This window comes from Corvus brachyrhynchos, unplaced genomic scaffold, assembly GCF_000691975.1.
Source record: "Corvus brachyrhynchos isolate BGI_N302 unplaced genomic scaffold, ASM69197v1 scaffold200, whole genome shotgun sequence".
In the NCBI taxonomy this organism is placed as follows: Eukaryota; Metazoa; Chordata; class Aves; order Passeriformes; family Corvidae; genus Corvus; species Corvus brachyrhynchos.
The window spans coordinates 7,365,124-7,379,318 of record NW_008236184.1 but is presented as its reverse complement, the minus strand read 5'-3'; the positions used below and the strand labels follow the sequence as shown (position 1 = coordinate 7,379,318).

General features: G+C 39.1%; 1 protein-coding gene across 4 annotated transcripts in view; it reads left to right on the top strand.

The window, feature by feature from the left end:
- Window positions 1–10: 10 nt before the first annotated feature.
- The window catches only part of ASB7 (ankyrin repeat and SOCS box containing 7), a 26,562-nt gene continuing 12,377 nt past the window's right edge, over window positions 11–14,195 (top strand). For 2 of the 4 annotated variants that reach the window (XR_001862678.1, XM_017736571.1), the window contains exons 1-3: window positions 11–454; window positions 5,857–5,955; window positions 9,069–9,329. Coding sequence is in view for 3 of the 4 variants with exons in the window: in XM_017736571.1 (XP_017592060.1) it covers window positions 9,119–9,329 (211 nt within the window). In the remaining variant the exon portion in view is untranslated. Of the gene's footprint in view, window positions 455–5,856; window positions 5,956–9,014; window positions 9,330–14,195 lie in introns of all 4 variants that reach the window. The other 2 variants (XM_017736565.1, XM_008637723.2) reach the window with 2 other exon arrangements.

Below are 14,195 nucleotides of genomic sequence, written 5' to 3'. Positions count from 1 at the left end.
AAGGCTCCTGGAGCGTGAACTCCTGCGAGGGAGAGGTTTGGTTTCCCAGCAGCTCAGCTTTCTGGGTTACTTCCTGTCCCATTCTTTAGCACTTATCTTTACTTCCATTCCCTGGAGGAGCTGCCTTGACAGGGCAGCAGTCCTGCCGTTATTATCCCTTCAACTCCTCAGTATCCCGAGAGAGTGTCCTCCTTTTCCAGGAGAGATCCCGATTTTGATGAATAACCCCTTTTCTTCCAAATTTGTGTAGGCTCTTCCTATTTTGCCTAGCTATTGCTTTTGTATTAACCAATTTTGTTCTTCATTTCTTTCTTTTATGTCATTGTGTGGCTCAGTTCTACTTTTTTTTTTTTTTTTAGGTTTAAACTGCCTTAAAGGAGAATTAAAAATAGTGACTCCAAAGAACAAATTAACACAGAGGAGAGAAAACAGCACTCAAAAAACCCCCAGAAAGGTGATGATTCATTTAGATTCTCAGAGTCATCCTAGACACATGGTTTTGGCTGGGATTGGGGCCTCTTGTGTTTTTATGGATTTAAATAGGTAGCATTAGATTTCTTTGTTCTCTTAAAACCTGCTTGCTGTTGACCTTTTAAAGTTGGAAAGCTCTGAAGCCTATTTGAATTACACTTGTAACACTTTATAATTTTCTAAAATTATTCTGTGAATGTTATTTTGATCATGAATTGCCACTTAATGGGGTTTTTGTGTCTCCATCTCAGGATGGAATGTCACTAAAATTACTTTGCTCTAGGTCGTTAAAAGGATCTTTTCTTAAAGTCTTCCCATAAATTTATGGGTTCAACACTGCTTCTGTTTCTGTTTTGATTCTAAAATCTTTATTGGGCTAGGTCATGGTTATTGCATTATATTTGTTTAGTCATACTTCACTCCTGTGTGGGTCACTTTTTTTGTGTATGTGTTGTAACGGAGCTGCAAAAATTGAAAATAATTGGATATTGTCTGTTTATAAGTACTTAATTTTTGGACTGAAATTATAGAAGAAGATGATGCTGTTGGATGCTTAAGGGGAAAAATGAAAGAAGTCATCAAAGCCAATCCTGCTGGTAGGAGGGAGGTTCTGTTTCAGGGGGAGAGCTGTTCGTAGGGAGAATTGTGTGTTTTACGTGGTGAGATGAAGAGATGGATCCTAGGAGAGAGAGTGGGGGGGTGAATGATGTCAGTCAGTCTTTTTCTGCATCCTACTGTTAGCGTGCTCCAAATGATGGAGTTTCTGCGCATTCTTTTAACGCAGAGTCTGTCTTGAAGCCATTTTAATCTGTTTCAAATGTAGGTGAGTTTGTTTTTTTTGGGAAAGATGCCCTCCATAGAGGTCCCTCTGGTCCATGTCGTGTTTTCAGAGATGTCACTGACTGTACCAAAACGTTGTTCATTGTTGGCAATCAGTTGTTTTTGAGCATTAGCCTGCAGGAGAAAGAGCAGTACTTGTTGCCAACAGCCTTGGTCAAGGCTGGATCATTTTTCCAATACAGATGTCTTTAGATTAAGACAAAAAGTAGTTACTGTGTGTTGAAGATTAAATAGAAAATCCTTCCGTAACACAAGTACAACAAATTCTGAGATACGCTTTGGAAATGCAGGGAAGAAATTTTCCATGTTATTTTGATAACCCACAAGTAATAGCAGAACATGTAGACATGCCCAGTATGATTCCAGGAGGGATTTTCTTGCTAATAGGTGAGGCAGATGTGCATCAGTACAAACTTACCAGTGCAGTTATGGCACAGCTGTTTCATCTGAATTTAGTTTATTATAACTCCCTTTTCCCAACCCACCCAGTGCCTCTCACGTCAGGGCTGTAGCTGCTCCAACAGGACCCCTCTTGGTGCCGACAATTCATGAGATCTTTGGGATTTATTCACAACAGGAGACATAAGTTTTCATTTGATTTGTGAAGTTCCTTCCTAGTGTGAAATGCCAGTGCAGCAAAGTTTGATTCGGGTGCAGAGACTGGAATTGAGTTCATAGGAATCAGGGAATTAACTTCTGGCAGAAATTTGCACATGGTTGAAACAAGGCACAGAGATTACTGATATGCTGAAGTCCTGCTCTTGATCCCTGGAAGAAATGCAGCATGTTGCAAGTATAGCAGCCCTTTAGAGAAAGCTTTAGTCTTCAGGCTATATACTCATTTTGGGTTTGTTTTTCCTTATTGTGAATTCTAAACCCTTAAAGGAAATGCGCTGTCTGAGGGATGGTTTTGTTTTGTTCCAGCAGTGCTTACAGAGTGATACTATCACAGTGAAAATCTTGCTTTGTCCAGTAAAGACATCCAACAAATTTTGTCCACTTGGATTTTTTTAGGCTGTATTAAATAAAAATATCAAATATGCTTCTAGAGATTGTTGAATGACACAAATTCTGTAAGCAGCACTCAGTTTGTTCATCAGTTGTGCTGTGAAAATTAGTGCTGAAGTGACTGCTTTAATGTGGTTTGAGCTCGCCATTGGCTCCTGCTTCTGTCATTCCATGCAGTGTTGGTGTTTGGGCTCTCTAATGATAGTAAGTCATGTGAAAATACATAAATCTTAGCAATTAGCACTTGCTACAAATTAATTACTTTTAAGGCTAAGCTTCCATCTGACTTTTGCTGTTTAAAACTTAGTAGCAGCACTGCTGTAAATTGGAGGAGAATTGGTATTTTTTGCTTGGTACATGAGGATCTCCAACCATGCTGCAGAGCACAAGCTCCCTACAGTTTGTCAGTGCACATCTTGAGGGAGGAGGTTCTGGCTGTGTGAACCTGATGCAGCATTCTCTACTCTAAAAAGCTGTAAGGCCTTGTTTTAGCATCAGCATTGAGGTCCTGCATTTGGAAGGAATTGCAGGATTTTATTCATGGGGCTCTGCTTGTGCTTAGGGTTGCCAATGTTTGGGCGAGGGCACTGAGGATGGCTAATAGTTGATTTGCTTTGTGAAGGTGAAGTTTCCCTCAGGTTTGCAGAGCTGAAGTTGCTTGAGCTGGGTGATTTTTCTGATTCTCCATCAGGCCCAAAGTCAGACCTCACAACCTCTCTGTGAGATGGGTAATTGTAGTAAAATGACACCTCTGTGCTTCAGTTTCACCCACCTGCAGAATGTAGCAAGACGACAGCTGCTTATTAGTGTGTAACAACACCATCTCTAGCTCTGTGAACACCTGAAATTGGTGGGGCACTTGTAGGTTACCTCTTTTGGTTATTTTAAATTTAGTATGTCCGAGCTACAAGCTGGCCTTACTGGAGCTCTTGCAAGAAATGTGTAACTTTTAATGACAGCTTGTGAGGAGTGAAGGCTTGTTTTCTTTGAAGCAGCAGTTCCTCTGTGATGCTCTGGATTTGTGCACTGTTAACTCATTGCTTTCAGACCCAGCAACTCGCATATGTTGCTTGGTGATTTTCATCTTAGCCACAGGGATACGTCACTTGATGTCTGTCTGGGCTGTAGCATGGAGCATTCAGCAGAAAATATATTCAGGATTATAAGGCTCTGTGCAATTTTGATATTTCACATGTTACTTGCAAACTTCACGATTATGATGTGAGAATGCAAATGACAACACAATTGTTTGCCCTACTCTCTTGTCTGAAGAGCTCCTGGAATAGGAACTTGAGTGACAGCTGAAGATGATGGTTGTGTTTAGTTTGTCAAAAATACATTGACCATTTTTAAAATGCCATTTGAGTGAGAACACATTTAGTTTGTTCAAGTTTTGAAAGGGGTAGGAGAAGTGAGTTGTGAGACTAATGAAGGCTGATGTGATTATTCTTTTTTCATGGGGTTTTCCTTTTTTTCTGTTGTTTATTTGGTTTAAATGTCTCGAAATATTTCAACTACTGGCAGCTCGGATCTACACTGATTAGGTCTATGCCAGATACTAAATGTTGTGTGTAATGGTGCACTTTCCTTGTTGTACAGAGTTAGGCTGGCATCAGTAAATTATGGTCTTTATGCTGCTCTTGGATGTATAATCTCAGAGTTTAGGAACCAGGTCTATCTGTCAGGCTATGCGAATTAGAAAAATACTGAGAGTTGAGGTCTTGCTTTTTGTACCAACCTTTAACTTTCTTTAAGTAAGTATATACATATGTTGGAATTAATTTTCCACATGATGTTTGCAGTGACTTTCAAGAAGTGACACATTGATGTGGAAAAGTCTAAGATCTCTTTGAGAACATGAGACATTATCAATAGATAATGAGGATGTTTGTCTTATTATTTTTATTACTGCTGCTTCTACTATAATTATTAGTGTTTTAATCAAACTTAGTTAAGTCATTGAGTGAGGGAGCTTTTCTTTCACTAAATATGACTTATTTTTATTAAAGTTGCAGATCTTACTCTTGCCATATGCAGCTAATTTTCCTTTGGGGGGAAAAAGCTTGTTACTTTTTTAGTGGAGCAATCTGTTACCTTGTCTGTAGTCTGTGAAGTCAGTGCAATTCTAATTTGCATCAGCTAATAAAAAATGTGTGGGTTTTAAAGTGAAAATCATGCAAAAATTTAAAAAAAAAAGGTGAACGACTGATCATCTATGCAAAAAAACAAGGCTAGAAATGTGATCAAATTAGGTCATGGCAGTGCAGTTTTGTGCAGGGCTGTAAGCATATCTGAAGACCTTGTATGCTTTATCTTGGGAAGCAAAGCTCTTGGAAAATGTGCATAAGAGGGATGAAAAGGGCTTTTTTCATCCTCCTCTTTGAGCTATCATTGCAGAAGCATGATTTTATGTTACATTAAGTGGCAGAAACTTCAACTTAAGCTAAGAGCTGCACAGTTCATGGAACTGTTCTGGTGCAACTCATTTGCGGGAAGAAACAAGTCACAGTTGGGTTTGTGTGATCAGCTGTACAATTAAGTATTTAATGGTTTTATTGTTTATTATATTATTGCAGTGCTCAGATGAGATAAGGGGGCCTTTCACTAAAAGTTTGCAGCCAGAGGAAATGAAAGGTCAGATAGAGGTGTACGACGAATTAGGGATGAGTACAGGAGAAATGGTCTGGGACTGATCCTGTTAACTGCAGGTGACAGGGAGGCTAAGGAGGGTTAGTCTGCAGTAGGAATCTGCACAGGGGTTGTAACTGGTGTTTGGTAAGCCTTGATTCTTAGAGAGTAGTTTTTCTATATGAAGAAAAGGATGAAGATTTTTGAAGTGGTGGTTTTCTTGAACTGTGGAGGTGGCTTTACCTGTTCATGAAACGCAGCATGTGTCAGCTTGAGCTGTTGCATGAGGGAGAGGAGACAGGCTGGTGGCTCTCCAAATCCAGCTGAAAGACACAGCTCAGTGTTCTATGGGGTCAGGTTTTATTCTTTACTTATAGAAGCAGAGAGGGGATAGAGATTTAAAAAAAAAAAAAAAATCAAAACCCTATACAAAAACAACTAGAAAAAAACCCCACAAACAAATATAAAACCCACAAAAGTAGTTTGGGAAGAACTAAATGGATCCTGAATGTGTTTCCTGGCATCTGGCTCCCACAGGGAGATGTTGAGCAGTGAGGCAGAAATACCTACTGTAACCTTTGCATCCATTCTTGTTCCATACAGGAGCAGATACATGTACTTATTAGAGAAGGATGTAGACAATTTCTTCAAGGATTACTCCAGAGAGGAAGCATGCCTCTCATTTCTCTTGTATTCCATAAAATATTTTCTGTAGCCTTTTCCTCATATGGCAGAAGCGAACTCTCCCCACCCCAGCCTCTGGAGGACTCTTTGATAATGATAGAAAACACACTTTGGGTCTTTTCTGACATAGCTGCATTAAAATGTAGCATTCTCACACAAAGTAAGAGTAAGTAAACCTCTCACTTTTATTCTTTGCAACTAACAAGAAATACCTTTTTTTTTAAGGGGTAGCAGGTTGTTTGACACACATGGGCACAGAAGATTATGAACAGTGAAGACAATGAAGAGTGGGACATTCATCAAAGAGTAACAACCTCTTATAAGGTAATTCAGGACCACATTGAGTTTATCCTGTTGTACTTGCAAAATCAATTAAGTAACTGTTGTTGTCCTCCATTTTCATGGCACTATAAAATCATTCTAACCAAGAATATATAGGTATATTTTTCCCCCTTGTGCTTCCTTTCATTTTTTAACGTGCATGCAGAAAGCCAATATGTAACAACCCAAATGCATGCTGAGTTCTGAATGAGATTGATTACAGTTGCAAAACATTAAATATTAAATGCCAAAGGGCTACTTCCAGTAGTCCTCCTTCTCTTCTCCAAAGATTGATGTCTTAATGGGGCTTTGCAAAAAGGAGTTTTAAATGATCTATGGAGCAGAAGTGAAAATGTTTTCAAAGCTGGTGTGTACCTAGAACTATCCTGAAACCTTTAATGTTATGGTTGAATATTCTTGTCATTTGAATTTCATTGCTTGCCATAGGGGTGAGATGGAAGAGTGGATATTTACAGAAACTGTGCAAGTGATAAAAGGAGCTGCCTGACTTTGTCTTCTGCTTTGTATGTTTTAGTACTTATGTACTTTAGTACCAGCTAATTTGAATAAGCTCTGCTAGTCACATGCAACATATGGAGCCAATGCCAATTTTTTATAATGCTGCATTACAAATATACCCACCAGCTGAGAAGTGTGAGAGAGAGAGCTCTGCTTTTCCTTAACCAACTGTCTTCACAGAGACTTGCAGGGGAAATACTGCTGGCCCCTCAAATGAGAAATCCCATTTCACTTCATCTCTTTAGTCATCCCTTCTCATTCTGTAGCATTTTGAGCAACTAGTCTGACCTTAATTTTCAGGACCACATGAGAGTTTGCAAGTAGTTGTCCTTTATAATAAAGGACTGTAAAAATGGCATCATAAAGTTTGTTTACAGTAAGTTTTGATCAGGTATTCTCAGTTTCAGAAAAAAAGTTTTTGTATCTTGTTTTTGTAGGTATCCAGAAACAAGGGCTAAAGGGACACAGTCTGAATTACTGTTTTTTAAGGGTTTTGCACAATTCATCATCGGTTAGATTCTACAGTCAGTTTTCACCTGCAAATGCAAAGGAAGATCTGACTCTTGCAGCTGGAATTTTATTAACCGTGCTGTTAGTGGTGTGATGCAGAATGAAGTCAAGCTCACTGTCTTATAGGTGAGCATGTTCTGAAGTGCTAATTGGAGTTTAGAAAAGGGCTTAGCAAAAGCTTATTAGAGTCAATAGAAATACTTCCATTGTCATCAGATTAACCAAGTTTGATTTTTGGAATATACTGGAAAAGCTGACCTATTGAGTTAGCAGTTGCTGCTTTGTAAATCCCCTTTCCTTCCAGTCTCAGATAATGAAGTTCACACTATAAAACTAAACAAAGCCAGTTTCTAAGCCATGTATAACATATGGAGCTAAAAAGTCTTCTTTAATAACCCTATGCTGAAGTAGTGATTGTTGGCGTACATGGTAAGCTGAAGCATTTATAAATGTCAAAGACAGGCATTTGCTGTGTGTGGTTTCCATATTTGCAGGGTAAGTAGGGTCACTGGAGCACCTGTTAATTATGAGTTTATATCTCTCCAAAAAGCAGATAAATAACTTCTTTACCATGGGCATGATGAGGTTGTAGAAGAGCAAATACACGCTGTGCCTTTGTCTGCAAAGTTGGCAGTGATTGATGCTTTCACTTTTCTCTTGTCTGTGGGTATATCTGGATTGCAGGAAAACAAGTGTCCAGTGGGATATGGGGAGTTGATTGCAATGTCTTTTGAATGACCTGCAGATCACGAGGACCTGGAAATACTTATGATACCTAAAAGAAGGTTTAGGTGGTGATGTGGGTTAACATCCTAATAAACAAAAAAATTACTGTAAATTTTAAGTTTTGCTTGAAATTAATTTTCATCTTTAAAACTTTTCTTTGTACTTTAATCTTGATTAACTTTGGAGGTGTTTAAATACATTCCTCTTTGTAATCTTCTAGGTCTGTTAATATTCATTGCAACATGTTTGAATATTTTCTGAGGCCCCTATTCCTCAGCATGCCCTAAGCTTTTATTCTTTCTTCTGGTACTCCTTTCCATTTTAGGACTATAGAATATAATACACAACGCACATGAATGTGTATTGGGGAAGAATCCCTAAATACCTGTTTATTTTCTTGTCCCCAAGTAGAATTGCAGATGGTACTTTTCAAACAGAGCATGGAGGATATAGTATTTCCTTGTTTCCCAGTGTCTGCCTGTTTCTAGACTCTTTTACAGTGGCTATTTTAGATACCATTTTGGCCCAGCTTTCATACACTCTGTCAAGACAATTCTAAATTGAATTATTCTGATACATGTTCTCATGGTGTTTGACAGTACTATAGTAACTGCATTTAAATGTATTTTCAGGTCTCATATATTGTTATCCTTGTACTTGATTTTTGGAGTGTGGAAGTTGTTTGCAGCCTTTATGTACTAACTAGGAAGTGCTCAAGCCAGAATACAAACAGTAGACTCTAATTAAAAAAAAAAAGGGTAAAAAAGGAAAAAAGATAACTAAAGTTTTCAGTTTGAACATGAGTGTTACTAATACGTGCAGTAGGTCTCAGGATCGTATTGGTAAGATATCTTCACTGAAGCTTAGAAGGGGTACATTTCTAGAAAAATAAAGAGTATTATAGTTCAGTTACTGTAGCAGTGCAGTGCTGCTTCCTGCAACAGTTTGGATCACCCATTCCATAGTTTGGATAATCCATTTAACCGCTATCTCCAGAGTTAGTGGTATTAACCACAGTGTGATTTTGAAGTAAGTGGTGGGTTCCAGAGATTTTTCATTTTGTTTATTGCTCAGTTGCTTTAATGGTGAACTGCTGTTTGATGCTGTCATTTCTGAAGAAAACGTTTACTGTTTATCATGTGCAAGTGTCCTTTTCTTTTACAGTTCAGTGATGTCAGCCATGTACTATGATTTTGCTAATAATAATGAGATCATTTGGGGCTTATTCTCTGTGTAACATCACTTTTCTCAGCATATAGAGAGAAATCTTAGCATCGCATTTCATTAATGCCGACCTTTTTTCCTAGATACCCCATTTCTGATCCCAATCCTAATTTATTCCTGCTTCACACTGATTGAAGGTGACTCGTGTGAGCTCATGAGGCTCCTGTAAAGGCCAGACTCAGCTAGGATGTTACACCACCACTGCCGGAGGAACCCTGAGCTGCAGGAAGAGTTGCAGATCCAGGCTGCCGTGGCTGCTGGCGATGTTCACACCGTGCGCAAGATGCTGGAGCAGGGATATTCTCCAAATGGTCGGGATGCCAATGGCTGGACCTTGCTTCATTTCTCTGCAGCAAGAGGCAAGGAGAGATGTGTCCGTGTTTTTCTGGAGCATGGAGGTGAGTTGCCCACAGAGAAAAATCTTGATGCTCGTCTGACACCTTTCTATCCCAATTTCCACTGCAGGGCTTTCCAGCACTGATGAGATATCATACTCATACTTCTGGTTATCTTTTGTAATTATTTGTTATTCTTTTGTTCTCAATCTCTGTTTATTTCTGATGCATACTCTGTGAATGACATCATAGATTAGCTTTATATCTTAATAACTTCTTTCCCCCCAGCATTGCCTAGGAATTGTTCAAGGAATGAATAACCATTATGAAAATAGGGCAGAAGGACTCATTATAAAATAAAATGCACTCAGAGCACTCACTACAGGCTTTTCTTCTCTGTTAGGGGGTATTATTAGAGGAAGGCAGGTCCTTGAATTGAAATCCTAGGGAAGTTTGTTTCAGAATTCTAACACGAGTTAACCAGTTGCATTAAAGACTAAGTTTAATATAGGTTTAACAGAATCTGCTAAACTTTATGAAAACAGTCCTCTTTGTGCAAGGACTTTAGTGTCAGCTAATCCAGATGAGTTTACAGCTCTCCTGCATCCAGCCATGATGAAGCTTTATTTCAAGAACTGATTGAGTTTTGTTGATTTAAGTGATACTCATGTGGGTGATGATTATTATCCCTCAGGTGGTACAGTCAGAATTTCTCATTGCTTTATCATCTTCCAAGGCCACCTGAAGTTTTAGAAAGGGATAGTCCTAATCTTTTAATGTGGTACTGGAGAGGAAATCGGTAGATGTTCTCCATGTTCTGATCAGTGCTCCTAAAGAATGGCATCCTCCATCCTAGCACTGTTCTTACCAAATGAATTATGAATTAACATGTTTTCAGTCCCAAGCAAGCTGAAATGATCTTTCTGATGTTTTGTGTATCTGGGGCCATGTTGGCCACTTGCGTCTGTCACAGTGTTTGTCAGCTGTATGGATCATCCTGAAAGTGGAGTGGCATTAGCAGGCTGTGGTAGTGGCACAATCAGTGATTTGTTCCTTAAGAGCAGTGGTGAAATACAGCCTGAGCAACTGGACTCTGTGGATATACCTACTACAGACTGTAACTACATAAAAGGGTCAACCCCCATGTCCTTATTGGAAGAGGGGAAAAAAGCTACTAAATTGCACTAATACATAACTTTAAGTTCAACTTTTTAAATGTAGCATTTGCGGATAAGCGCAAACCTTCCCTTTGATAAATCAAAAGTTTAAGGCTTTCAGTCACATACACTGCTTTTAACTTTTTATCTGTAAATTTAAAGATGATAAAAAACCCCAATCCCTTCTGTATTCCTATGTATTTTCAATTTATAGGTTTTCATATTACACAGCTGCTGATGCAGTGGTTTGTTTTTATTTTTGTTGTTACTCTTTCCTATACAAAATACCAGCTGAATGTGATGCCTCATGAAAGCTGCCTGTAATGAAACACCTTTGTCCTGAGACAGCTTGGAGTTGAATCACCGGGATGAGAAAGTTGAGTAACAAATAGTGTGAGGGTTAGTCATCCACAGCAGCTTTCCTGCAGCTGAGCCTCACTCCTGAAAATTGGCACTGCCTTGTGCCTTGCCTTGTTTTCCCTCAAAACAGAGGCATAAAAATAATGAGTATTTATCACATAATAGTGCCACAAATGAGTTATTAAGCAGCGAGTGAGTTGAATCTTACAAGCTGAGTTAATCATGCCACCCTCATTAGGGAGAGGTTTTTGTCTACTTTTCCTCACATGCTCTTTACTTTTCTCTCTCTGGAGTGGATTGTTTTGCTGCTGGTGCTTAATCCCTGTGGAACAAAAAAACCTGATACTGGGGTGAAGGAAAAATTCCTTTTCTGGTGTGAATCTTATGGTAAAATAGAGAGTATTGAACTATATATTGGTAATAAAGTGAGAGGGAGTGTGTGGAGTTCTGGAGGAAAGAGGGAACTGAGATGGGAATGAAGGGGTGACTGGTGGTGTTTGTGGCTGTGGCCGTTCCAAGGGATGATGGAGCTTAGCAGAGCTGGGAATATTTTCATAGGGAAAATAGGACTGGGAAAACCACAGTGGGCTGTTGCTGAGGGTAGAGTGCTGTGCCTCAGATCTGAGATGCTGGAAGGCTCCCAGCATAGCCTGCTGGTGGGATGGAGGTTGAGTTGGGCTAATAAAGGCTGAGAAGGAATCTGGTCACTGACCTGGAAATAAAAAGTAGATTCTTATGGGAGTCATGACCTGTCCGCCTCCTGCTTTTGCTTTTTCTCTTCCATCATTGCTCACCAGCGAAGAAAAGAGCCAGAGGACAGTGTTGTGCATGCAGATTGGCTGATTTGAGTGGAGGTGGTGGAACAGCAGGAAGCTTTTTATTATCTGCTGAGGAAGGAGACACAGATAGATGGGGAAAATGCAGAAAAACCAGCCCAGACTAAAGGATGAAGCCAGCAGAAATACCAACTAGATACCGAGGGGATAAGTCAGATAACAAATATTATTTAGCAGCTGGTAAAATGCAGAAAGTTCATCATAACCATGGAGAAACTTAGTTTTAATGAGAAATAGTGAATTTAACTTTCTTAGTATATTCATCTCATTTTGTTAAAGTGAAGAGTCTATGAAGCCAGCTCTTCCCATCCATAGAAACGATCTGGAGTCACAAAGCAACACCAAAACAGGGAGTGTAGTTTTTAGTAATCTTGGATTTTTGTGTAACAAGCCTTTTTTCCCTTTAGTGTACTTTTAAAATTTTTAATATGACAGATAGAGGCAGACAATCCACACTGGGCAAGAAATATGTTTTATTAATTCACAAGCACCACTATTAATGTTGCGACAAACTAAAGTCTTGAAAGTGTGTAGTTAGCTGTACCTTGGTGATACCTTCTTGGTATTAACTGAGCAGTTTCTGGTTACTCATATTAAAATGAAGAAATAATTCACTAAAGCTCCTAGAAATGAAATAGTAAAAGAAAGTAGCCAAGCAGCTGTATCTAAATTTTAGTAAGGTCAAGCAGAATCTGGGAGGATCTAGAGAATGCAAAATGCTCACCCCCACTAAGCTCCTAAAGTGTTTCTGTCTCTGAACAGTAATGCTTTCCTGGACATCTTCTGTATCAATGTTATCTTAGGAAATTCAAAACAGGAGCTACATGTAGCCATGTTTCTAAAACTTGTGGTCAGAATTAAGCCCTAGCTGGGGGAAATAAGCTTGAAGTATAGAAGTGCTCTATGAAGCCAGAAGCATTGCTGAACCATTGCTTTCTTGGCTTCCCATATTCCTGTGATAGAGTGACCTAAGGAAGGTGTCAAGGAAAAAGGAAAACTGTTCCACTGATCTGTAAATGTAAACTCTAAAATATGAGTCTTTTATTTATGAATCTATATATCCTCTAGATTACAGTATTAGAAAAGAGTTTTATTAACAGTAGAGTTTAAATTACTATCTTAGGTGCCCAACTTTCACATGAAATAAAATAATCTGAGTATCATCCAATGCTACAAATTTTCCATCTCAAGTGAGCTTGATGGCAATAATTTATACCCTTGATAAGCTGTTTGAGGTTTCTGCCACTGTATTTAAGAACATTAGAAATGACCATATGCAGTTGTTCGTGTTTCTAGATTTTGCTCTCCCCATATTAATGGGAAGCTTGGAATGAAAGAATTGTTTGACAATCAGGATGGAGATGAGATAAAGAACTGCTGGCAAGTGCTGGCTTAATCCCTTTCTAGCCAAAGCTACCAGGTAGTTTTTACCCCCTCTGCAGATTCTAAAAGGTGATCTGAGAGTCATTCCCAGTTAATTTTTACCTTGCTCATGTTCCAGGGGAAGAGAGTTACTTTACAACATGATACCAATACTGAAAATTTTAGAAAAACCAGACAAAACCCCCAGAGCAGCACGAGTTCTTCAGGCACCATCAACTTCGGGGTGTTACTTTTACTAAGACAGGGATGGAATTTGTAGGCAACTTCATGCAGGTCCAGCCTTTGCTGAAAGCCCTTGTGAAGTTCGGACATTTTCCAGGAGGTGGCAGCAGGATATTGATGGAATAGCAACAGACGTTTCGATCCTGTTAAAATTGTTTCCCTAATCCAGAGGCAGGCTGTTGGCTCACTAGAAGTCCATAATCTTAATGGGAATTACAGTATATTTTCACAAGGTTTTTCTAGCGGGTTTGTTGTGGAAAGGTTGGTTGTTTGTGTTGCTTGGTTTCCCAACTGTGTGGCTTTTTTTCCTATCCTTCTTAAGACACTTCTCTTACATGACTTAGTAATTTTTGGGTTCTCTTTAATGGTCAAAAGCAATGAAATTTTGGGGGTAAGGAAGGTGTGTAAAGGTACTTAAAACTATAGGTAAAATGCATCCTTATGTTACAAGGAAATTGTTGGGTTTGGATTACAACAGCCAGTATAAAAGTGCATATAGGTGCACATGTAAAAGTTGGGCATGTCTGTTTGAATTTAGAAATGGCATTGATTAAGGCTTATGGCAGTGACCTGCACCTCATCTGGGGATAGAAATTATGCCTTGCATGCCTAATGCAGTGTGGGAGAGAGAAGGTACAACTCAGACATTATTTCTTTTAAAAATCTTTTTTTGGTGGAAAACAGCTCTGACTGCTGCTGTCTCCCTTCCATTATGTCCATCTTCCTCCCCAGTTCTGCCCCTCAGAATGTATCATCCCTCTGTATCTCAATTCTCATGCCTGTGCTACCCACTTTATTTATCACCACTCAGAAATCAATGTAGAATAGTCTGAGCAATGTGAAGAAAGAGACCTTGGAAGCAGCATCACTTTGAAATATTATCTTTGTGTGAGTTGTGCTGATTCTTTGCTGTATTTTGGACATGATCACAGTGCAGGTTAGGAACCACACATTCAGTCACTGGCTGCATT